General features: G+C 38.1%; 3 protein-coding genes across 8 annotated transcripts in view; 2 read left to right on the forward strand and 1 right to left on the reverse strand.

Moving 5' to 3' along the window:
• Positions 1-25930, reverse strand: part of psmg2 (proteasome assembly chaperone 2) — a 112070-nt gene that overhangs the window by 5416 nt on the left and 80724 nt on the right. The window contains exon 2 of one of the 3 annotated variants that reach the window (XM_087138336.1): positions 1090-1171. In XM_087138336.1, the coding sequence (XP_086994462.1) occupies positions 1090-1146 (57 nt within the window). In that variant the 5' untranslated portion in view covers positions 1147-1171. Of the gene's footprint in view, positions 1-861; positions 993-1089; positions 1243-25930 lie in introns of those variants that run through there. The other 2 variants (XM_022236426.2, XM_022236427.2) reach the window with 2 other exon arrangements.
• Positions 1362-9505, forward strand: zfand1 (zinc finger AN1-type containing 1). The gene is made up of 8 exons (XM_022236429.2): positions 1362-1579; positions 3903-3945; positions 5285-5324; positions 5538-5665; positions 6463-6554; positions 7108-7235; positions 8945-9106; positions 9290-9505. Exons 1-8 carry the CDS (start codon positions 1525-1527, stop codon positions 9452-9454), a joined length of 813 nt encoding a protein of 270 aa, XP_022092121.1. The 5' UTR covers positions 1362-1524; the 3' UTR covers positions 9455-9505.
• Positions 9373-25930, forward strand: part of LOC110980095 (adenylate cyclase type 2-like) — a 94580-nt gene continuing 78022 nt past the window's right edge. The window contains exons 1-2 of one of the 4 annotated variants that reach the window (XM_087138331.1): positions 9445-9505; positions 15327-15405. The gene's annotated coding sequence lies outside the window, so the exon portion shown is untranslated. Of the gene's footprint in view, positions 9506-15326; positions 15406-21753; positions 22003-25930 lie in introns of those variants that run through there. The other 3 variants (XM_087138335.1, XM_087138334.1, XM_087138333.1) reach the window with 3 other exon arrangements.

Genomic DNA, 25930 nt, shown 5'->3' on the forward strand with positions numbered 1-25930 from the left:
GGGTAAAAAGTCAGTGAAGTCACTCTTCTTTTTTTGATATCTGAAAGATTGCTGCCTTCTGTCCCCTCTGTTACAGTGTATGTGTAACTCATGACCTTTGTCATCTTTACTTCTTCAGCAAGGTAAACACTAGTAGGCCTACCAGAATATCATGCATTGAGTGCAGTAACAATGCTGACCCACCATCACCCTATCTGCCCCGAGTTGAAGTGCACCCCGTATCAGCGAAAGAAAGACACGTGGTTACAAGTGGTTCTTGCACGCGTTCTACGTGTACGTAAAGACCATACATGCCGGAATAAATTAATTACGCGTACTCAATGTGATCCATGTCAAACGGGCATATTTTGCACACCTCACGGTGCGTCTATGTAGTAAAAAAAAAAACATGCCCTCTTTTGTTCCGCTCGGAGTGGATAACCTGTATCACTTATGTTCTTCTACTACTATACTCAGCAAGGTCCTTAAGTTTGGATAAAATGCCAAGGAAACTTGATACGCACGTGCAGTGTAGGTGCAAATCAGTGCCAACATGTGACCAAAGAAGATACCGACTTATAACTTAAGTGCAAGTACAAAGGAACCATGAAGTTAATAGATTGGTTACTCCCACGGCTCCTCTAAACACCTCATATGATGGTAATGATAGGGTGCTTCCAAGGAGGGCATTCCATCAAGTGACAGTGCGAGAGAAAAAAGAGTAACGACAGAGCAGTATTCAGCTTTAGGCTGGTATCTGTTGATACTTTGGATGCTATAATGACTAGGCCTAACTTTACTACAATTATTAAACTATTGGTCATGCTGGTACTGATAAAAGACCAGGTTAAACCTTTATCAGTTATTGCCATTTATCATCACCTCAGTTGGCATGGTTACCATAGTTACCACCCATCCTCTTTATACACCATAGTCCATACACATCTCCCACCCCTGATCCAGGCTAGACCCTATCATGCCTGTTTAACGTATCCAGTATTAGCCAAGCCGGCTAAGCCAACACTGTCAAAAAAACGTTAGACATGGTCACGCTCACTCCACAATCTCAGCATTATATAAATGTCACTAACAGGACTGATAAATGTTTACCAAAATTAGAGTGAATCCACTCCAATTATTTGACGAGGAGGACGAACTGATGAACATAATCAACCTCACTGTAGCAAAACTAGTTAACTTGACCTTCAAAACAAAACCAACGTGATCTAATAATAGCGCCACCAAGATTCTGTACAAAAGTTCATGAGTTGACCGCACTGGCCGATTTGGTCTGGTGTCCAGTCGTAGATGTGTTGATTAGCTACAAAATTCTATTGTTAAATATGATAGTATGGTGTGCATCTTTCCCATGTTTACATGTATGTGGTGGAGAACACTGTATCATACGGTCGTGCCGGTCAAGACCGTTGTTCGTCCGACCCAGCTCCTCCAATTTCTATGTGAATTCGGTGACTGAATCTCTAGAGACGGCAGATAGTACCGTGATTTATTGCAGTAACACTGCTATTGGCGCTAACACTAATCATGGCAGAGTTGGACATTGGCAAACATTGCAGCGTCAAGTCTTGTAAACAGCTTGGTACGGTTTTGATTATGTTACGCTCCAACTAGTCTATAGCATAAGTCCCTACTATAGTTGGGACAGTCCCAACTGCAGTGCTGCAGTTTGGCTGGCCCAACTATTGTTGACCTATGTTAGTGGGAACTGTCTCAACATTATCCAAGTCAATTTGTCTCACACTTGACACAATTCATCTAAAATGTGGCACTTCATCTTTTCATCTAGCCCTACATGTATGACCGATGACATGACATTTGTAAACAATATGACTTTGGCACATGCTGGGCACATCATGCACACAGGACCTCTCTGCTGTAGTTGGGCTGGCCCAACTGTAGCACTCTAGTTGGGACGGGCCCAACTATATTTGGGACTGATGCTGTAGTTGGGGCACAACAATTGTAGTCATCTTCAAGTTCAACAAGTCTTGATGACAGGATGGTTCATATGCGGTCATGGATGGGTCATGGCGGTGCAAACATGGTGAAAGCAAACATGTGAAGTTGTGACATAAGATCAAATTTAGCACTGCAAAATGGGAAAAGTTGAACGCTTTTCAACATTCAGCAAAGTTTTGCTGCGTAGGCCTATCTTTTGTTGTGTTATTGTTAAATTTTGTTTTGCTTCCACCTTGGCATGCTTGGCCTGTGTGGAGTGTCAACTGGCCTGAACACTTGGCTGAAAGGCCGGTTCATACTTAATTTGTGAGGTCAGATCAATATCTTACGTGACATCATATTCTGCTTCGTTTTACATTCGGCTGTAGGGGGCCTACATGTAGTATCAACCCGCCTAAAGACTTTTTGTTACAAGGCCTGCATCTACATGTATTTTAGTTTCCTACATGCCCTAACCTGCATTTTTCATGTGATCTTATTTCAAACATTCTAAGATTCAAAATTTCAGCCATAGATGACAGTGCTAAACCACTTTAAACTGTAGACATTGTTTTTCCTGCCTGGACCAGCATGCGCCAGTAAGCAGCAGGCAATCAGACCATAGGGTGATGGGGTGCAGATGTACGCAAATGTATGTAGACGTGTGCAGAGATACATGTGCAAATGTTTGCCCAGTGATTTAGCATGAGTGGATGTTTTGCCAAGGATACCGCAAGTCGAGTCAGCATCTGGGCCATATTCGTGGGGCTAGTCGTATGCTAACTTCAGTAACTTCAGTTCCCATTGCCACAGTCAATAATACACATGACACTGGGAAAAATTACTCCTAGAACTCTGGAGTTCATGATCAGCATCATTCATGCAAGTTGGGTGAACATTGAGTACCAGAATTCTAGGGGCAGGGAAAAATTTGGATTTCCCGATGTCGTGAGCATTAGGCCTGGAGTTACTCTAGCTAGAAATATCCAATGGTATTTTGCTAGAGGCTCATGGGGAAATTCCCTGGCTGTGTGTTAATATGTTCTCAGAGGTCAAATGTTTAGGTATCAATGAGATAGACTTGAGTAAACCTTTTGAGCAAAGTTGGCCAAAACCTGTGGTGGCTGCTGTCTTGAGCTGTGAGTCAAGTATATGGATAGTGCATGCACAACTGTCTTACCTGTGGCCTTCCTGTGTCATTGTTGCATTTATTGATGGGATCTCATCAAAGCATGTTGTTACAGAAAAGACATACAACAGCCATTGCTGAGTGCATGACCCATGACCTACAGCAGAACCAGGCAGCCACCATGGAAGTTTTTGTTTGGAAGTAGTCCAGTAGGCATGTATGAGCCACATTATGGAGCTAGGGCAAACTATACAAGGGCCTTTTAATTTAATTCCTGAGCTATTTTTCAAAGACTGTCTGATCAGGCACAGATTTCTAGCTAATCCGATCAACGGTTTTGTAAGGTATGACGTCAAGGTTGAAAGCTTCAAGCCTCATTGTGCCTTTGATTCTTCCTTTGGGGCAATGTTTTTATAGTATTAAGTGGTGCCAAACAGTTTCTGCTGTGTGTGTGTGAATGTATGAATTTAAAACACCATGCTGCAAGTATGAGACCAGTTCACAGCAAAATATACATTTTGTTGCTTGATACCATGTTGTTGGGTGCTATCAAGCGATTGTGTTTCCAGCAAAGCTACGTTCACTACATCATTGTCAAGGGTTATGTTAGACCTATAATTTACAAACAAGGCTCTTGATAATTCCACGCCAAAACAAAGTATCAATGACAAATAGTCAAGTTTCGTTCCAAGAGCTCTATTTAGTGGTCTGGTTTCTTATCTTACTTGTTATTTTTTTTCACATGATTTGCATACTACCTTTAACTTTATTCCATAAACTGTCATTTGTTTTTACACCAATTGATCCATTTCTCTGATGTTTGTTTCTTGCACAGATTTCTTGCCGTTTCAGTGCACGGGATGCTCAGAGATCTTCTGGTATGTTGGTCAAATTTCTTGTTAAAGTGTCATTGTTTTAGTCATTGTTGACCGCTACACACACCTGATGGTGAGTGCTACAGACACCTGAAGGTGGCCTCCACAAACACCTGATGGTGAGCACTGAAGACACCTGATGGTGAGCGCTGCAGACACCTGATGGTGAGCACTTCAGACACCTGATGGTGAGCGCTGCAGACACCTGATGGTGAGCACTTCAGACACCTGATGGTGAGCGCTGCAGACACCTGATGGTGAGCACTGCAGACACCTGATGGTGAGCGCTGCAGACACCTGATGGTGAGCACTACAGACACCTGATGGTGAGCGCTACAGACACCTGATGGTGAGTACTGCAGACACCTGATGGTGAGCACTTCAGACACCTGATGGTGAGCGCTGCAGACACCTGATGGTGAGCGCTGCAGACACCTGATGGTGAGCGCTGCAGACACCTGATGGTGAGTGCTTCAGACACCTGATGGTGAGCGCTGCAGACACCTGATGGTGAGCGCTGCAGACACCTGACGGTGAGCACTTCAGACACCTGATGGTTAGGGCTACAGACACCTGACGGTGAGTGCTACAGACACCTGATGGTGAGTACTACAGACACCTGATGGTGAGTACTACAGACACCTGATGGTGAGCGCTGCAGACACCTGATGGTGAGCGCTACAGACACCTGACGGTGAGTGCTACAGACACCTGATGGTGAGTGCTACAGACACCTGATGGTGAGTACTACAGACACCTGATGGTGAGTACTACAGACACCTGATGGTGAGCGCTGCAGACACCTGATGGTGAGCGCTGCAGACACCTGATGGTGAGCACTACAGACACCCGATGGTATAGCCTTAACTGTCCCAAATCTTCCAATTTCAATATGATTTTACATACACCCCAGGGGGGTTGCGGTTACCAATGAGTTTAAAGCTTACTTGTCAGCTGCTTCTTTCTCTTTGCCATGAAAAATTTGTACTCCAGGAGAAAATCAAGGTTATGGTCTGTGCTTTTCATCCCATGCAGAATCTTGCAAACTATGGATTAATTGACTTGCTCTTTTTTTCTCATGGAAATCAATACTTTTAAAGTACAGTTACAGCTTGTCATCATATAGTCACTGTTTTCCTTGCAGTGTGTCATCATATAGTCATTTTTTTCCTTGCAGTTTGTCATCATATAGTCACTATTTTCCTTGCCGTTTGTCATCATATAGTCACTGTTTTCCTTGCCGTTTGTCATCATATAGTCACTGTTTTCCTTGCAGTGTGTCATCATATAGTCACTGTTTTCCTTGCCATTTGTCATCATATAGTCACTGTTTTCCTTGCAGTTTGGAGCACAGAAGCTTTGATGCCCATTGCTGTTCACAGGTAAAAAATATAGAACAACTTTAATCTTGATGAACTTCGATGAAGTGAAAGTAAAGTGATATCAAAGCAATATTCTGCTGTGAATTCCTATAGCTTGCTTTATGAATTCGCAGAACATGATGAGTCTGAAGTGATAAGTCTGATGATGGTTATGTTTCTGATTCAGCTGTGATTATCTGTGACTTATGCTTGGTAATGATTCTCATTTCTTAGGCCAATATTACTCAAGATCACAAAGATTTCGGCGGACCTACAAGCTATGAATGTAGCTTTCCAGGATGTGAAGACAGAGAATTAATTCCTGTTAGTTGTCAGCATTGTGGAAACAACTACTGTTTAAGGTAATTGTTCTACTATAATTAGATATACAGTCGACTCTCGTTATAAAGAACACTTTTAAAACAAAATACTTTTATAAAGAACAAATTCTGAGAATCCTACTTTCTTGCATTCTTATGTTTTTCTTTGCTTTTCCACTCCTCTTATAACAAAGTAATTTGTCTGGTCCCTGCAACATTGTTATAACGAGAGTTGACTGTACATGCACATGTATTAGCCTGAGAAGCTGTGCATATTGTGCACACCATATTGTTTGGCTTATGGACAGCATTGGGCATCATGTTGTATTTGTCAAAGTCACATGCACAGTTTGAATGACATACTTAAATTTTTGGGCACTTGTGCACTCCTTGTTTTCATTTGCCAGATTAATACCATGGCCCAGTTGCACTGTGTTGCTTTGCCAACAATTTTCTGGTCAAAGAAATCTGGCTTATTTCATGGATACTGTTACCAGGCAACCACTGTAAAAAGCACACCATCTTCAGAAGCTTAGTTGGTGAAATAGTGAAAACGAGCAGAAATTTTGCATCTGTAAATTTTCAGTCTGTTTGTAGAGTATATGTACGGTTGTCTTGCTGTAGGTAGCACATTTTTTGCCACCTGTGAATCACCATCATGGAATTAAGCTTGACTATTCAGCATTGTACACTGAGTATACAGTGTTAAAAGTACATGTTGGGCAGTGCCAAAAAATAGAAAAATCCAAAAAGCTTTGATTTTGTGCTCTTATGTGCTTTGATGTGTCTAGACTTGACACTTTTACTTAATATTCTTTTCTTTTTCACCATGTTTATAGCCATCGCCACCAACAAGATCATGAATGCACAAAACTGGTTGAGGCGTTGCCAAGAATGGCCAAGACAGCAGAATTGGTTGAACAAATCCAAGGTAAAAAGGGTTTTTTAAAGAGTCTGTTCACAAATTTCAAAACGTTGACTGATGTGAATGTTGTCCAACATCTGTTTGTTGACTGCATACAAGACTGGATTGAAATTTTCATTGGAGTTACACTAGAGATTCCTAAAATTACTGCTATAAAAAGGCCAGGTTGTGATAGGCTGTTTAAACACGTGTTTGTTCTGTTGTTACATAATGGTAGTTACATCATGTTACAGCTCCTATTTTCTTTCAGAATTCTCTGAAATTTTTGAGTTTTCGACCTTGTAAACTTTCAGAGACACGGCATTAGTAATAGTTCTTCAGTAACATTTGTGTCTCGTTTTGCTCTTTTATTGTGTGGGGGAATGCAGTCATCATTTTTCATATCAGATGAAAAAAAACAACTTTACACTTCAACATTTATGAAACGTTTTTAAATATTTATTTGTCAGTATATATTCTCAGACCTTTTGCGATGGAGGTTTTTGGCCTCTAAATAGAAAGCACTTGTTGAGTGTTTGTCTTGTTGCAGATAATTATTTTAAATCTTGTGATGTTACAGAGTCTTATAAAGCTAAAGGAGCCACAGTGAGTAAGAGAAAGATTGGTGCCAAGTCACAACAGACAGCTGCTAAGGTTGCATTGATGAAAATGAAGATGAATGCCTTAGGAGACAAGGCCATTCCACAGGTAGTATGTTGGTTGCTTGTTCTTCATGACTGTCTGCCTTGAGCAGAAGCACCCCCTCATCAGGAATGTTCACCATTGTTTGTTCATCATTGTTTGTAAACTAGCAAAGTTCCCTCCAAAGGAGCCTCTGTTGCTAGGAAAATTGCGCCCTCTCTTGGTCCCGCTTGGGATGTACATATACAATGCAGGTACATGTATATGAAAGTTATAGCAGAGTTGAAAAAAAATTGTATTGGGATTTTAATATATGCACTGTCATGACTCTGAATGTTATAGAACATTGAAATTGAAAGTTAACACTGTGAATTGGAATGGGAAATTTTATACATTCACTATCACATTCCACGAGGCATGAAAATCATTTCTCTCTTGTAGGAAAATCTGTGAAAATCTTTTCCCCTTATGCGAAACTCAGTGAAAATCTCCCACTTTTGTGAAAAGATGTGAAAGTTCTTTTCCCACTGTGTGGGAATATTTACTAAAATCATCTCCCATATGGGAAAAGGTTTTCATGTTTCGTGAAATGAAAGTGAACTCCCTTGGAAGAAAAAATGTGTAAGAAAATTCTAATTTCCAGGCTAACTTTCATTGGCGGTGTACTGTACATTCGGAGTTACAGTTTAAACTGCATGTAAATGGAAAATGAATTGATACTTCAAATTGTTTATTGTGTTACACAGAGATGATTGCAATCAGCATTGACCTGATACTTACAAATATTCCATAGTATCAAACCAAAATATTATTTGATCATCCTGTATTAAGGGAATAGATATGTGGTTGGCTGGTCCTGGTCATAAATGCAGATTTAAGACTGAGACCGGCCAAGGAAATATTTAATTCCATTCATTAGTGCCTTTTTTGAGCCAGAGAGTCAAAAGAAGTCAATGTATGATAGATTTCCAACAATTTTGTTTTAGAATTTTACTTTCATTTTCCCGAACACCCCTGTCCATTTTATGGTATATTCCATGTATAAGTTGTGCAGAAGATTCTCCATATATGGACTTGATGCATGCATGGCATGGCCTCTGTGCCACATTGCAAGCAGACTCTTGACCAATAGGAATGGATTAAACTGATGCCAGAGTGTTCTTTATGCAGTAGGTGTTATCAAATCTCAGTGGGCATTATCAGAAAATAGGCAGTCAAGTTGAACGTTTTTGAATAGAGAAACTGTATGAGGTATCCAAATGGATCCCAACATTTGTACATAAATCCAATACAAAGCTTTTTGTGTTAGCCAATCTAACATGACTACTTCATTTACAAGTCTGTGAAGTCCTTAGGAATACTATAGTATGATTGCAGTAATGGCCATTTGATGGATTAAAAGTATTTTTTCACCAAAGTCACTTCCGTAATGATTTACCAAGAAGAATATCATTCATCCATATAATATTTGAAAATCATTTGACAACTCAATTCAATGTCATTATCCATTTCGAGCAGAAAGACCCACTCATTGGTTGTAAAGAGCTTTATTGCTCGGAAGCATTCATTTTGTTGGTTGCAATGCTTGCATTTCCTAGTCATTTGTGAAGCAGCGATGCACAGTTAGTGCCTGCCGAAGGAGCCTTTGTTGCTATGGAAATAGCATCCTCTCTTGGTCTAGCTTGAGACCCAGAGAATCAGTATTGTCAATCTGAATATTTAGAACATCAATCAATTTTATTTGTCTTAAAGCTTGTTTTTTATTTTGCTTTCAGAGTGAGCGACTCTATTTCAAAGTAGCTCTGCCACGAGAACATGATTCAGACCTGAAGGGCCAGGCCATATTTTTCTCCTCTGTTTGGAGTGTGGGGAGGGCAATTGATAAAGTTGCCTCTATCGTGAAACTTAGGAATGATAACAATGTCGCAACAGCTAAGGTATGAAAGCTTTTGGCAATTAGTCTACTTGTGGTTCACTTTTATAGTAAACAAAATAAAATACAGCAAATGACAGAACCTTTCTAATATTGCCTGAGAAAATTGTTATGTCTTAAAACCTTGGTTTTATTCTGTGAAGTGTTGAATGTTGTTTTTCTATACATGTATATGTTTTACTTGTAGAAATTAAGACTGTTCCATCCTGAAACTGGGGAGATTCTACCTGTGGATATGAGGCTAAGCAGCCTCTTAGAGGGTGAGACACCTCTTTACAATGGAGGATGCGTCATCCTGGAGTATGTCAAGGAATCTTGCACTGTTCTAGAACATATTGCAGATTATTTATGAAAGACGATTTCACCAACTCCCCCTGAGTATTGACACCTAGTAATTCTTAAGGTAAGCCAAAACTTGTGTTAGCTTCATGAAAAATAATGTACGGTCGTAAGTTGGCCACATATTTTTTGAGCAACATTTGGCAAATTTGTAAGTTCACTTGGACAGAGGCTTCTTTGATGTGTCCTCGCTATCAACAAATTCTACCCCTGAAGTGTCTCCACAGCTGACTGCTTACTTTGTCAGTAATACATTAATACAGAGTACACGATGAAATGATGTTTCTTTCAAGCATGCGATTCTCAAACTTGAACCAGTTGACCATTTCCTCTTCACTCCTCTTTGAAATTCCCCTAAATTGGACAAACAAAAATTTAATGGAAGTTGACAGAAAAATTGGTTCAAAGCTTAAGCATCTGTCTGAGTACTTAAACTGGCAATTGCCTTAATCATGTCAGGTGGTATGTAACAAAATAATATACCATAAATTAGTGTATTTTGTAGAATAGCTTAAACTGGCTAATCCTCCCAGATACTATCGCATTGTTTTTAAGCAAAGTGAAACAGGTGCTAAGTAACATACAGTGTACTGTATTACTGTTATTTACTTTGTGAACAACCTAACCACTGCTTGGTTTTTGTCCAAAGGCAGGCAGAAATTTTCATGAAAACTCATTTATATTAAGTGAATATTGATATGAATTCTGTTCCCCATTTTCATTCTGGTAACCACATGCTCACATGTAGGTATCAGAAAACATGATATTAGTAAGAAAATCTATGTGGTAAAATGAGTCAGGAATTGTTGAAACACGTCTTGACTTGTAGACCTTTGAATCATTGAAATTAGCAGGAAGACTTGGGGATCTGATGCTTGTTATCCTGTAATATTCTGATTTGCCTGTACTTTTTAGATCCTACTACTAGCACTGCTAGTTTCAAGTATTTTAGTATTAGAATGTTTGACCTGCACTTAATTGGGTACTCAAATATTGAGTCAATTTGGCACTGCCCTACCAATGACCAAACAGCTGTTAAAGTGTGGAGCCCCTTGAAATTATTTTTCTCACAAAGGCCGTCATAAAAGTCAAAACATGAAGAAGTCCTAGACTCATTTTGTAGGATTTCACCATGTGCCTTATTGTCTGAGATCTTTTTGTTGTTTTTGAAGTTGTGATGATCCCTTCTTGTATGTTGAGTTTGAGGAACCAAGTTAACTGGAGATAAATATGAGTCAGAGGGTCTTCGTTATTACGATGCCTGGTACAAGCGTTGGCTTGATAATTGATCTAAATCATGAGTTTCCTATGAACCTGGTTGGGCAGAAATGCAAGACACCAGAACATAAAAACCTAAAAATAGAAACACAGGAACTGAGAGGAGTGCAGGACAAGGTGGCTTGACTTTCTGGTGAGAAATTTCAACCCCACCCCTCCTTAAGACAGATTTCCCTTGAGAGGAGACCATGTATCACACTGAAAGGAGTCAAAAAAGATTTAGTTTGGCCAAATACACTACATGTACTTGCAGACCAGATTGTCTCAGCTACAACATTACTGTCAATTTTCAATTCAATGTTAACAGACCATTGAATAGTGTCAGCCTTTGTTGAAGAATTGGGATGCACAGCCAAAATGCTTTCGTTAAAGTAAATTTCAGACTTGATCGTGAGTTACATGTACCCACAGACTGTAGAAATCCACCAGATGCTTTTGTGCCATTTGGAAAGATTCTGCAGACTGATGAAATTCTCGGTTTCACTGATGTTAATGGATTTCATTTCCTCAATTTGAAGTTCTACATATTCAAGAAACTTCTCAGCAAAGATGTTGATAGAGTGTGTAAGAGTAATTGCCAGTCCATCATGTTAATAAAGTCAAATGAATGGCTACTCTGGCATGAGTAATGTTATACAGTGTACCAATGCATGTAGTCATGTTCTCAAGCCTTAGAGGTACATGTACGGGTACATTTCACAAGCTACTTGTCACTTCACACATGGGTTGTGAAAGAGTGCCCTCTAGAATTTGTGGCAGAGTACTTGTACATGTACACAACTTTACTAGTTCTCCATTGCTGTCTTCTTTTGTTCTGAAGTTACATTGAAATTAATGCTATTGAGTATCTGTGGTGTCTGACAGACTGGTGGGATAGATGATGATTGTTTTTGAGGGGTGGGGCTGGGGGGATAGATGATGATTGTTTTTGAGGGGTGGGGCTGGGGGATAGATGATGATTGTTTTTGAGGGGTGGGGCTGGGGGGATAGATGATGATTGTTTTTGAGGGGTGGGGCTGGGGGATAGATGATGATTGTTTTTGAGGGGTGGGGCTGGGGGGATAGAGGATGATTGTTTTTGAGGGGTGGGGCTGGGGGGATAGATGATGATTGTTTTTGAGGGGTGGGGCTGGGGGATAGATGATGATTGTTTTTGAGGGGTGGGGCTGGGGGATAGATGATGATTGTTTTTGAGGGGTGGGGCTGGGGGAATAGATGATGATTGTTTTTGAGGGGTGGGGCTGGGGGGATAGATGATGATTGTTTTTGAGGGGTGGGGCTGGGGGGATAGATGATGATTGTTTTTGAGGGGTGGGGCTGGGGAGGGCAACCAACTTATCCCAGATCGCAACCTTCTGTACATCAGGGGTGTGAGAATTCAGCTTTTTAGTTGATTTCAGCTTTTCTTGTTTAGATGTTGACCCCAAATTTCAGCTTCTTTTGTTTAGACGTTGACCCCAAATTTCAGCTTTTTGTACAGCAGGTCTGTACAAAAGTATGGGAACTTTTTACATTTCAGCTTTTTGCTAGCTGTTTTCAGCTTTAATTTTAAGTGGGCACTCACACCCTTGGTTCATGTACATGTATCTGAATCTTAATCATCCATTCCTGCCTGAATGTTCAATAAGAGCTCTCCAGAAGCTGCTAATTGGTCTTGTCACATGCATGTAGGATTTTAAGACTGATGTAATTGATACTGGCAGATGAATCCTTGGCTACCTAAGAAACGGAAGGAAGACTGAAGGGTCTGGCTTCCTCGCTAGGTGTGCCTGATTAGAAGATGAAGGGATTAAATACAAAGTTACAGCCCTCCTAGGATCCATTACATGATTACGACAGGTGCAATGAGTGCAGTTTCCCCATGACATTAGACACCACTTTGAAATACAAGAATTAGACAAGAAGCTGCATTTTCTGTACTTTGTGACTGTGCTATGAATACAAGGCTTTCCTACCTCCATAGCTGATGCATACATTAGTCCAATGCTTAAAGTGCTTCAAATATGATAGTTGGATGGACTAGATTGACCCAGAAAATGTCAGAGTTGAAGTGCTATCCAAATTACAGACAAGCTATCCTCAGGAAGGGGGACAGTCACTGTGACAAACATCACCCAAACGTGAACCCAACATTGACATCTTCAAGAACTAAAAAGCTCTCCCTAGATAAGTGTGACCCTCAGGCCGGTCACGTTGATAAACACCCCCCAAATGTGGAAGTCTTCAAGAGCTAAAAACCCTCTTCCTACATGTAGATACAATTGTGTTTTCTGTTTGAACCAATTAACCTGGAAATGTCCTTAATTTAGTTCCACTCTCTCCCGTAAATTGTCAGGAAATTGGACCAAAATGAATGCGTAGGGGCCAGTGGTGTAGTGAGCTGTGCATCTGGATTGAGGTTGTACCCAAGGGGGTAAATGGACAGCGTTTTTATGTGTACTGATGTTTGGGTTGGATTAGCAAAATCTGATTTGCCAATCAAGCTTTTCAGTAACTTCACTGAATATTTTGGATGCCAATTGTTTACTTAGCAGTGGTTTAAAATGTAATACAGTGCCAAAATGACAACTTTAATTCTGGTAAAATTCAGAATATGCTCAATATAAATATTCAAAATATTTCTGTACAGGATTTGTACACTGGTTTGTTTTTAACTTCAAACATTTGTTAATCTGTTAGAATCTTCCGAATCCAAATGAATAGTTTACTTCCATCCATTGTGCATGAATTAAGACAACATGTATTAAATTACATGTATTTACCTGTTTGAGCTTTCTCATTAAAATGCCATTTGTATAATTTATTTGTTTGATCTTTGTGATATTTTTCGAGCTGGGAAAAAATACATGTTTTTGCTATTACATGTAGTTTCTAATCTAAGCGGGATTTTCCCATTTAATCTTGTGTACACAACAGAAATCATGATTATAAAGTCTTTTTACAGAGCACTAAAATCTCGCTTAGATTAGAAACTAATAGCATTTAAACGATTTAATGGGATTTTCTAAAGGAAAACTGAACAAAGACAGAAAACCTGAGAGAAAATGAGCAAAATCACTCTCTTTTACATTTTCAATGGTGCTTGCCGCCAAGGTCATTCGTGTGCATGCCTGCATAGATTTATGAATTTATTAGTGAAAAGGTCTCTTGTATGTCTTGGAGCCTGGTTCCTTTAGTGAACTTCAGAACCAGATCAATTCCTCTAACTTTTCAGTCCTCCTGTTGTTATCTTTGGTGCCTGGATTTATTTTTGGCTCAACGTTTCCGATGGATGGCCTTTATAGCATGCAGGAAGGAAGACCATTTGTAAGACGTTGGACTGATCCAAATCAGTTTCTGCATTCAGTTCCCTGTTAAATACTGGTACATGTACACATGTACGTGTACACACACGTACAATGTACAGTGTGTGTGTGTAGTGTAACTGGAATGTTTGGATTGTAGTTACCTGTACTGGAATGTCATATTGGAAATCTTCCAAAATGTGTAAAAAATGGGCAGTTTATGACCTTGAAATGTTTTTAGGTCAATATTTCCTTTTTTGAAAACTCATGAAGAAATGAGAATTATTATGTATGTTTGATAATGTTTTTGAGAGATTCAAGCAAAATAATCACACCATCAATTTTTGCAAGGTGGTACTTTTGACCTCTTCATGTAACCATCAGGACAAGAGACAGTAGAAGTGCATTTAAACTTGTACATTTCCTATGGATGTCATTGTGCCCTCAATTTTGATTTTCATAAATTGTACCTGTTGCTCAGTGATTTTAAAATGCATTGAAGACAGTGAAGAATACATTTCTTTGATAGTACTTGTGTTTTTCTCTAGATGTTTATCTGTCTGCTCCATTTGACTTTTGGGAAGTTCCAAACATTACAGAGTGAGCTGTTTTATGTTTTAAAAATAGTATTCATATGGTACAATATGAAAACTATTGCTACTTACAGGTACTTTTTATAACATAAAATTTTCAACCTTGATTCACCATTTTTTTTCATATTTTTATTTTTTCATAAAAGCTGGAGTAGTCACATGTGCAAATTGCTCAAACTTTGAATTTCAAATAGCCATCATTTTTTGAAAACATTTATTGGTGTATGTGTTCCTTGAACCTTGTTAGTAGCACCATTTTAAAGATTGGTCAGAAATGTCTAAACCATGACAAAATCTGAAAATCAATAAAGTGTTGTGGAATGACATTGTATCGTCAAAGTAACTTCAGAAGAATGTTGCTAAGAATACGTTTTTTTGCTATGTTTGAGGAATTAGTTTAAATAATTGTTTCAAAATTGCATTTAGTTTTTAATTGTATGTGCATAACAATATTGATTTTAAGATGGAAAGGATAAGTCATAGGCTTCATTCCATCTCTCAAAGGTCTGATAATCCCAATGACTGGCTGACTTCTTCAATCCTTGACACACTGATTAGAAGTTTCCTTATATTCAGAGGTTATTTCTATAGCACAGGAAGTTAGTGCTTGCCAACTGGGAGATTTATGACAAACCCTGTGGAAAGGCATTCAGTGGTGTGTCATCATGTTAGATCATGTCATGGTACTTACCCTGCATTGAGTGAAGTTTGTCTCTTACTGTGATAACAGAAAAACCTCCCTCAAGTTTGACTTTGATTGTTGCTGCTCTGACATAAATGCATCCGGGTGTGGCTGACATCAATACAAGGTAAGTTGTACACTTTGATAGGAAGGGTGTCTTCCTAGAGGAAGGAGAGTTATGGTTGAACTACTTGAGCCTCAGTTCGTGAAAGTTTGGCTCGTAAATTTCCTTTGACTTAATGATCTTTACAACCTTAATTGTGCATCATGCTTGTTTGGTAAGATGGCTGAATGTGCTTCAAATTATCATCAGAGAACTTGATTTCAAGGAGAAACAGTACCCTAAAATCCTTGAAATGGTTTTCATTTGGACTTGTAATTCAAAATGAAAAATAGCAAATATAGGTTCATTTTTCAAAGTGTTGACTTACATGTACATATATGCATATCATATCTTAACCTAACCAAGATTGTGAAGGCTTGGTTGTGTAGCTTTTATAATATTTATTTTTACACATAAAATCATTTGAGATCTGATTTTATGAGTCACTTTTTGTTGGTTAAAGCACTCACCCACACACACTGTCAGGTCCATCAGTTTATTGGTAATATTGGGTTTGCATGCAATTGATAATGCAGGTACACCTACACATTTTGCCATTTACAACTGTTACTGGTCATTCCACTGTTTTGCTTCTTGTAAATGTGCACATAAGCATTATGACTTACTGTTGGCAGTAGATATTCAAATGTCAATCTTTCATGTTGGAATATATTTGAAGAATAGTTATGAAAACCAGTAACTTGCTGTATATGAGTTAGCGAGAGATATGGGTAATTCCAGAAATAAAAGGTCCAAAAGTGTGACATTTTTGTGTCGCTGTTACATGTACATCTGACCTTTGTTATTTGACATGGAAATATCACTGGAATTGATTTCAAACTATTACTATTTGTTTGGGATGTACATGTAATTTGCATTCTGAACTGTATTGTATTCTGAACTTACAAAATCATATGTCAGATGTGACAGGAACATGAAAAAATGGACCCCTAATTTCTGGAATTACCCATATCTGCACCATGTGCATAATGAGTTTCGTTTGATGTCACAAGACCACACAAACTAATGACCCAGCTGGTATGGTTTTTGTATGCTTTCCTTGTGAAACCTCACTAATATCTTGGTGACAGCCACAAAGTTTGGCCATTGAGGGCATATAGATGATTGATAATTTTGGTTCTTTGCCAAGTCTGTCATAATTGCAACCTTCTTGATCTCCAGACTACAGGGTACCTCTTTTGACCCTCGCAGTAAGGTCGTCAACATTGCATTGAAACAATTTCCTGTTGTGACAGATACCATAATTTTCTGCCTTTTTTGGTGTTTTGGATAAAGAAGTACATGTACCTATATTTTGCCTCTCCCTGATAAATTGCTGCTGATTATTTGTTATTCAAAAACAAGGAGAGAGCTGACCCCCCTCTGAAAGGATTTCTTTTTATTCATAGCAAATATTTTCCTCCAGGTTTGCCAAATTATTTTTTCTGTCTTAAAATTCAGATTTTCCTTTCTAAAAAGTACACATTTTGATCTCCATCTTGACACGTCCTGTTTAAGAAGCAGCTGTACCTCTTTTATGCAACCAACTCTGTTTCACCAATTAAAAAAGTAATAATCTTTCCTGTTTTTTGAATAAAATATTTTACATGTATTTCAAGATGTATTTTTGCGGTGGGGTCTAACCCTTACCCAACGTATATTTTGATAAACACTGTATGCTGTTGCTTGTCCGAGAGCTTGCAAAAAAATGTGTTTATCAATGTATACATTGGGTAAGGGCAATATATACGTTGGGTAACGGCAAAAACTGTTATATAAATTGACAATCTCCCCAACGTAAAAAAAATGCATCTTGAAATAGTTCGCGGTACCCGCTGCTTCACCTGACTCGGACCGGCCAGCCGACCCCGGCAAGCTCGGTGCTCAAGTGGTTAAGACGTCTGCACTAGTAAGTGCAGTAAGTTTGTGAATTTTTTCGCAAGCTCACGGACAATCACTGACTGACTGAGCATACATGTACAGTATTTATCAATACATATGTTGGGTAAGGCCAAAACCTGTTATATAAATTTTACATGTACCGTTGCCACACATCTGGTTTGACATTTGATCACCCATTGGTTTGAAAGGACAAGTTTGTGCAATTGTGAGATCCATTTTGTTTCGAACTGAAAGAATGTAATATTTAGAATGTACTTGAGCTGCATGCACTAGTACAAGAAAAGGCAGGGCAATTCTTGATTGCTTTGCGTAGGATGGCCATGTTCAGTGATCAGGATACATGTACGTGTACATTATTTATTGTGCACAAAGCCTTTTAGAACTTAGATGTCACTCTTACTATTTTATTTTTTACCCATTCTATAACTGATCTCATCTTCTTGGAATTTGTTAAATGAATAATTTACCATGAAAATGTAATAGTTTTGCTACCTCCATGGTTGGTGGAACTGGAAGGCAGGGGTGTATGTACATGTACATGTAGATTCAAGGTTGAATAGCCTTCCTTATAAGACAGGTTGTATCAGCCTGGCATCACCTGTTCTGCCTCAGGGTGAAATGGCTGATGATTGATGAGTGAATCAAATCCTGAAAACATCCTTGGATGCTTAACATGTGTCATGCCCCTAATGCCTGCCTACCTGATAATATGAGACTGCTTGCAGGTGTCAAAATTTAGAAAGCCAGCTCCAACCTTATTTTAAAAGAATTGCTTAGTTTATCTGAGATTTTGTTTCTGTACAATATAAAAAAAGAGATTTATATATGTAAGTAAAAATTACATTTTCTTTAGCCCTATAGCAAAGTTATACTTATTTGAAGGATTATTTACCGGTATGTAAAAAATTTCCTGAAATATTTTATGAAATTTGTTCTAAACCTCAAACCAAAGAGATTAGTCCCTCAGCAGAAAATGGACCAATTAAATGAAATAGACATGATAAAGCCAAGCCAACACTATTATGTGTTACGTAACTCACACACTTGTACCATGGAGGAATCCATACTTTGTACAGAATAACTCAAATACTTCTACATACAATCCAGATTTTTTTTGACAAATATGTGTACATTGTACAACCATGGCATTTACAAAATTGGCAGTGGAATAACCATAGATTACCTGTAGCCTATGCTTCAAGACTCAGTCCCAGTGTCCAACAAAGTTGGCAGACTCTGAACCCTGCGAGACTTATTGCCATATAAAACTCCCAACTTGACTATTGTCAGAATCAGGTTCTAGTGTACAATCCTGGACAAAATAGTTGGAACACCTTGTGGAAAGTGCGGTGAAAAGGTCACCCTCTCCCCCATTTAATGTTGCGGTCATTTATTGGACCAGGATTCGGCCCAGCTTACCCAAATGAGAAACAACATTGACGGGGCATGTTCCAATGAGATTTGTCCAGGATTGTCTCTAAAAAGTCTGCTTAATCCTAATAGGGAGCAAGCACATCCCGCTCTTTAAAAATGCTGCAAGCGCGCGCGATAAAAACTGCAACGGTGCACCACCTCAACTGAAAAGAGGAGAGTCACTCACACCCTTTTTTTCATGGTTCAACGTTGCAATGTTTCATCTGAAACCCTATCAGAAGTGAAAAGGGGTCAGACAGAATTGTGTATTCCTCATGTAACCATATAGCCCTGCAGGCCGAATAAAAAACTTCATTTGAGAGAGATGTGTGCTGAAATTGTATGGTGCACTGTTCACGATGCGCCCAACTTATCCCATTTTCAATGGCCAACTTGCCTCTTGTTGCTGATACCTATTAGCAGCAATGCCATTTGCGGAAATTTACTATGGACCCTTCCACTGAAACAATCACCATTCCATCCATGGAAACTAAGAATCACCCTATGGTGACACGCAAAGGGACATGATGTTGTCTCCAAGTAACCTACATGTACATGTGTGCAGTAATCTGTAATTTGGCTGATACCCTATGAGTATGCATTTGACTCTGTACAGAGCATGGCATTATTATATAACCTTGACCTTGGTGAGGATATGCAGGTACATGTGTAACCAAGTGAAGTTGGTACAAAATTTTTTTCTAAATGAAGCAACAGAGAGTGCGTTGGCACAGAAATACACATACTTGCGATTTGTACAGGTCTTTCTCGCACAATAAAAAGGATAGTCATCAACAAAATTAAAACAAAACATTCGTATATTTACATTTATGGTCCACAAAGAAATTATTATTATCATTTTAACATAATATTTAGTTATAAGGATAGGTACAACTTCCTCATGAATAACAGAATAAATCTGGAATTTAGTTGCCAACTATTATTTCATTTAGTTTCTTTTTAATTTACTCGTGTGCACGAAGTATATCGAATACGTTGGGTACAGGCAAAAGCTGAAAATTGCAATAGAACTACATGTACATTACAGTAGTAAAAAGAAAACTTTTGGATGAAAACAAAGTATATTGAGACTTTCCATCATCCAAATAGTAGCAATAATTGAGAAAGGTTTGAATCCAGAGTAATGTTAGTTGCAGAAATCAAAGTCAACCAGCTTATTCTGACATAGAAGTTAAATTTGACACAAAATATGCTCGTAATACAGATAAGAATTTGAAGCTTACCATGTAACATCCCACAACTTGTGCCAAATCCAAAAAGCAATCATCAGTACATTATCATGTGATAAGACTTATAAATCGGCAAGTGCTAGTTGATGCTTTCTGGTGAGAGCTCTGAAGCAGAGTGAGTTGATTCCAAACAGATAACCCATGCCCAAGAGGCAGAGACAAGTGGAACACAACGATCACTAGTGTATGTTGAAAAAAACAAAAATGCAGGGCAAAGACAATTGGTATTTGGTAGTTATTTATTTGAACTTATTTATATACAGTATCCCATTCAACTGCAGTGCCATGTTATTAAACAGACTTCATTGTTGAGTTAAAAATTTGGTGAAAGTAAAACTACAACATCCAAGTAAAAATAGTAATTAATCACCAAAGGTAAAATAACTTTATTACAAAAATTAGCAAAATACAATAGAATTAAAACCACCAGAAACCAGATAAAATTAAAAAGCAAACACCAAAAAATTGTATTAAAACAATTTACGAAGATGAACGGATGATATAAAAATAAGCCCTTAAAAGTAATTAAAACCAAAATTGATTGCTGTGTCCAGGAAAACCAAACTGTGATTAGAAAAATATACGAAGTACATTTTTCAACCCACTATTGGTGGAATTGAAAGTGATTTTTTGATTTGACAGATAAAATTTTTTGGTTATTGAGTATTGTGATCAGTTTGGCTAAAGCAAGGCCCCATCATCCTGTTCATCTGACATTTTTTAAGATTGGTCAAGATTAATTGTGATTTGTTGAAGCTTTCCAATTAAATTTAGCACACATGTCATTACTGACAAATCAAACAACATTAATCTGCTGATGATGAGTTATGTCCAGTACCTTGAAGAAGTTACATGTACATGTACGTTGATTTTCTCGTTTTATGTGCATTTTTGTATGCGTGTTTAAACGACTGTGCAGTCTGTATCCATGTGTAAAACTGAACCCTGGTTTGGATTTACCCTAATGTGTCATGTCTAAGGTTAACTACGGTTAGAAAACTGGATGGGGTACCAGACTGTAGTAATAACACATCCCCTCCTTCCTCCATGGTATAAGGTATGCACTATCTATCAGTATCTGCAATTCAAAGGCGCCAATGTATTTTAGTCTAATGTAGCGGTAACTTTGGAGTGGTGTAACTGAGGTAATTCAAAGATTTGTTTGAGCTTGGTCAGATTATGTTGTTGAAAATGATAGAACATTCGGAAGGGTTACAGAAATGTTCAGGTCACGCAAGTAACAAATATTCTTCCAGTTTGGATTGCTTCTTGAGTTTGTCAGTTAACTGGTATAACATGTACATGAAAGTCTTCAGCTTTTGCAGCTGTTTTGCCTTCAGGTTCTAGTTTGTTGGTTTAATAAACTGCAAGTAGGAGAGTACTAGTTGGTAATTGTCAGTGGAAGGGGGTGGCTCCCTCCCCTGTTAAAATAATCCTTCCTTTCCACTCCATAGCTTCAAACCTGGGTAAGCCACTATTGGATAGATTATTTACTCAGTGCTCGTCTAGCACTTCCAGTCTCAAGCTTCTCCTAAATTACACAAATAGTAAAGGAGAAATTTGAGATTATTTATAATCATTCCCAAATTGGTGATGAGAATCGTGAATTGAGAGGGAGACAAACAGCCACATTATATGACAGATCTATTCCCTATATCACACATGACCTTTAATTAGCCCATGCAACTGGCCAATCAGTGAATACCTTCCATACTGAGTTATTCAGACATTCCACCAACCACAGTTAGAATTGTATTGATTAATTTCACACTCTAGCGAGGGCAGCAAAATGAACCACACACCACTGCACACTGTTTAATACTGTAAGGCTCTCAAATTCAGGACCATATGTGTTTACAAAAGTCTGTGCTGTGAATCCAGTCATATACATGTATATGAGCAGGCTGCTCTGGCAGTGCTGGATTGGATAGAGAGTGCTATTTGACTGTAAATGCAGTAAAGTAATGAAAGGACTTTCTGACTGATTTATTCTTGTGGAGTGTTTGTAATTTGGAGGACAATTCCTGAAATCTCTTGACATACATGTAGGTAATTGGTAAGTTCAGAGAAAGTGAAGTGTGGCTTTACCAAGCAGATGTTCCTGTATGTTGTATAATGTCACCTTTAATGCACATGTACATGTACCATGCACTACATTCTCTTCCATTGCTGAAATTTATAACAAGTGAGAAACTTTGGTCTGTTTGTTCTCTGAATGATATTACTCTGCCAAGTTTAATGTACATTTACACGTGCATTGTACCAAGTAAAACTCAGCCGCAACGCTGGCAATATCCTGCAAATGTTGAACTGGCCTGGTGACCTGTATTTTTGCGTTACAATGCCTAATCTCTACTTTGCAAGTCCATGCTTTGTGAAAGGTGGCGGGAACATTCTCTTTTTTGTGGGCAGGAATAAATGAATGAAATAATATGAAAGACTTCTGCATTGCATGCATGCAACATATTCCCTTTTTCTTCCCTGGGGCATGTTGAGTAATCCTGCACATGTTAACAATAATTATTCATAACTTGTTGTGAAAAGGAAACTGGCATTTGTTGTTTTCAATTCCTTTGATAGTTGGCATTCTAAAGCAGCCGTACGAATCTATCCTCTTGGGAGGATCTCTGAAGTGACGTACATGTATCATGTTTGTTAAGAGGGTAAAGTGTCTTAGCCATTCACACAATAGGGAGACTGGAACAGTAGTTGGCCATGGAAGGAGGTTGGAAATGCAAATGCAACTTTTTTTTCATTTATATGTGAAAATTAAGCTCATTTGAGTTGTGATGTACATGTGTCACTCTTGCAAGAATTTGATGATCTTGTGATCTGGATTATGTGCAAAATTCCGAAGAAGTTACTTCTTGCTGCACAATTTCGACAGAATTTGCCTGAAATGTCAGTTGACATTAGTCAGAGAGCTGTGTGGACTGGACTCTGTTTATGGGATCGCATGTCGTTCAGAACCTGCCAGGATATGTTGATTTTTTTAATGAAACTCACACAGCTGAAAACATGTTAACGCTTAGGGTATGCATCTCCATTACTCAATAGAACACACTACACAAGTGTATGAGCAATCCCAAGGTCCCTGATAACTGACTTACTTGTTTGCTTTCCCTGCAAGCCAACAAGATTAAGTTGATTTCCTAAGGCTCACCTGTGCATTGTAGATACCTTGCCGAGATCAAAGTCACAGTTGTTTTTCCTCATTTTCTTTAGAGGGGAAAGAAAGACCAATAAAATAGTAATAACTCTTCAAATTTACCGAAAGTTGTAAAATTACGGCCACATTAATATTATTTGCAGATGGGTTGGATACATTTTCACATAACCAAAATCATCTCTTCCTTTAACAGTGTTGAGAGTCAAGAAATGAACTTAAACAATTTTTCTGATATATGTATAATTGTGGAGATATAGTATACACAGTTGAATAGGATTTGGTAGTTCATTGTTAAAATAATCAGGATCTTGATGAAAATGTCCAGCTTATATTAGGGGTTCTGGTGGGACATGCACATAACTGTGTCAGCTCATGTTTTTCAAGTAATTTCAGGGAATACCACTCTAATAAAGAAAAGTAATTCATCTATTAAAACATGGGTGCTACAGGTATAACATTTGAGAAATGTGTCAAAATCTGTGGCTTTTTATTTCTTTAATCTAAACCGGAATTTAAGGATAACCAATTAAGCCAAGGAATAACGTACATCATTGTGTCTGTCCACAAAGTGACAAACATGAAACAGGCTGATTTTGCCATTCTTTGAGCAGATAACCTGAACAAAAACATACATCTTCCTGAGAAAGTTTTCACAATAATAGTTTAGGCCCTACATCATACATGTATTTGTGGTTGTCTTTTTCAGATGACAAGACTAAGATTTGATTTTAGGAATTGCAAATGTCTGGTCACTATTTTGTAACGTTTGTCACAACCAATTTTTCCCTCTAAACATAAAAATCTTAGAAGATTTATCTCATGAGTAAATATAAATTCATTGCAAAACCAAATTAAATAAAATAACGAACAATTCATTATAAAAAGTCGGTTCATTGTGCTGAAATGAAAATGAAATGACTGTCTTTCTCCAATTTATGATATGTGACAAACGCTGTGTCTGTCCATATGACAAACACTACTCATTTAGAAAAACTTACATAGTGTTCGTTTTAGTTGAAGATTAATAGTCTTTTTAACAAAAATGATTTTGAAAACTGAAAACAAACAAGTTTGGTTTGTGAACAATTCTGTTTTCATGCTCTATTTCAAACACCAGAAAAATGTCTGTCCATGTGACATAAGGTATATCTGTCCATGTGACAAATGTGATGTCTGTCCAGTGACTAACAGTACATATTTTTCTTGAAATAAATGTCAGTGGTATGTACACTGGAATAGTTTTTATGAGATAATGAAAGTTTCTAAAAGTAAACTAAAAAGAGTATTTAACACACTGCAGGTAATTTTCAATTTATGTTTTGAATTTAATTTTCACATTTAAGGAACAAAGCGTCTGTCCATGTGACAAACGTTATATTTTCAAGAATGAACTTCTATAATTTCTTAAATACTGCTCAAATCTTTACCTTTCTGTGGCAACAATCAAAAAAGTGAAGACATATGTAAGCAAATATAATGGCAAAATTCTACAGTTGGAAAGTTGTATTGAGTGTCATGCAAATGTAGATGTTAGTGTGGGCAGAACCAAATAAAAAATTATGAAAAGAAGAAGACTGGACAACAAAAAATATCAAGGACTATCATGGAAAGCACAATGTTAATCCACTGATTTTCTTGTGGACTGTCATGGAAAGCACAATGTTAACCCACTGATTTTCTTGTGGACTGTCATGGAAAGCACAATGTTAACCCACTGATTTTCTTGTGGACTGTCATGGAAAGCACAATGTTAACCCACTGATTTTCTTGTGGACTGTCATGGAAGGCACAATGTTAACCCACTGATTTTCCTGTGGACTGTCATGGAAGGCACAATGTTAACCCACTGATTTTCTTGTGGACTGTCATGGAAGGCACAATGTTAACCCACTGATTTTCTTGTGGACTGTCATGGAAAGCACAATGTTAACCCACTAATTTTCTTGTGGACTGTCATGGAAAGCACAATGTTAACCCACTGATTTTCTTGTGGACTGTCATGGAAGGCACAATGTTAACCGACTGATTTTCTTGTGGACTGTCATGGAAAGCACAATGTTAACCCACTGATTTTCTTGTTAGGTGTAGTCATATACATGTATGTGTATGCTTGTGTTTATATTTCTGTGCTTTTTCAGCTTACTGCGCCATGCTGTCCTATCCGAGGATCTGGCCCATCATTCAAAAAAGATGGTGTATTGAGGGATTACTTTGCTGGACTTCATAAAATACCTGTCTCAATGATAGAACTGTTACATTACATCGTAATTATACACATGCGTGTCAGGGTCAGTTCTCTGAAAGAAAAAAGAAACATGTTGGTCAATCAGTTTGACATCTTGTAACTTTTGTCAGCATTAAGGGTAGATGGAGGAGGGGTTATAACAGGGGCCATGTTCCCAAAAGGGGTAGAACCTTAAATGTCTTTTATTAAACAATGAGAGAAAGGTGATTTTCTTTTTAGGTCTGTTCCTCTTTCTTCCTTCCAAAGCATTTTAAAGCACCAAAATGTAGCCTCAGCCCTCAGAGAGGCTATTAACCTTCCTATGCAAAGATGCATTATTGACAAAGTCGTCCTATCAGTTAAAATCAGTCAAATAACCCCTGTATGCCTGCGTACTGTGGAAAATCATGTGGGATGACTTTCTGACTGTTTTTGACTTTTTAATAGGTGGTTACATCAAAACATTTTCAACATTCAAGCTTCCTCCAAATAATTTGGCCTCCCTGAAAATTTGGTTCTGGATCCCTCCTTGGTCAGCATCTATTTCTAAATTTAAGTGGTCTCTACTGGTAGCTTGGCAAATAGTAAACC

This window comes from Acanthaster planci, linkage group LG06 (genome assembly GCF_054643075.1).
Source record: "Acanthaster planci isolate LZ-2023a linkage group LG06, COTS_SCS, whole genome shotgun sequence".
Classification (NCBI taxonomy): domain Eukaryota; kingdom Metazoa; phylum Echinodermata; class Asteroidea; order Valvatida; family Acanthasteridae; genus Acanthaster; species Acanthaster planci.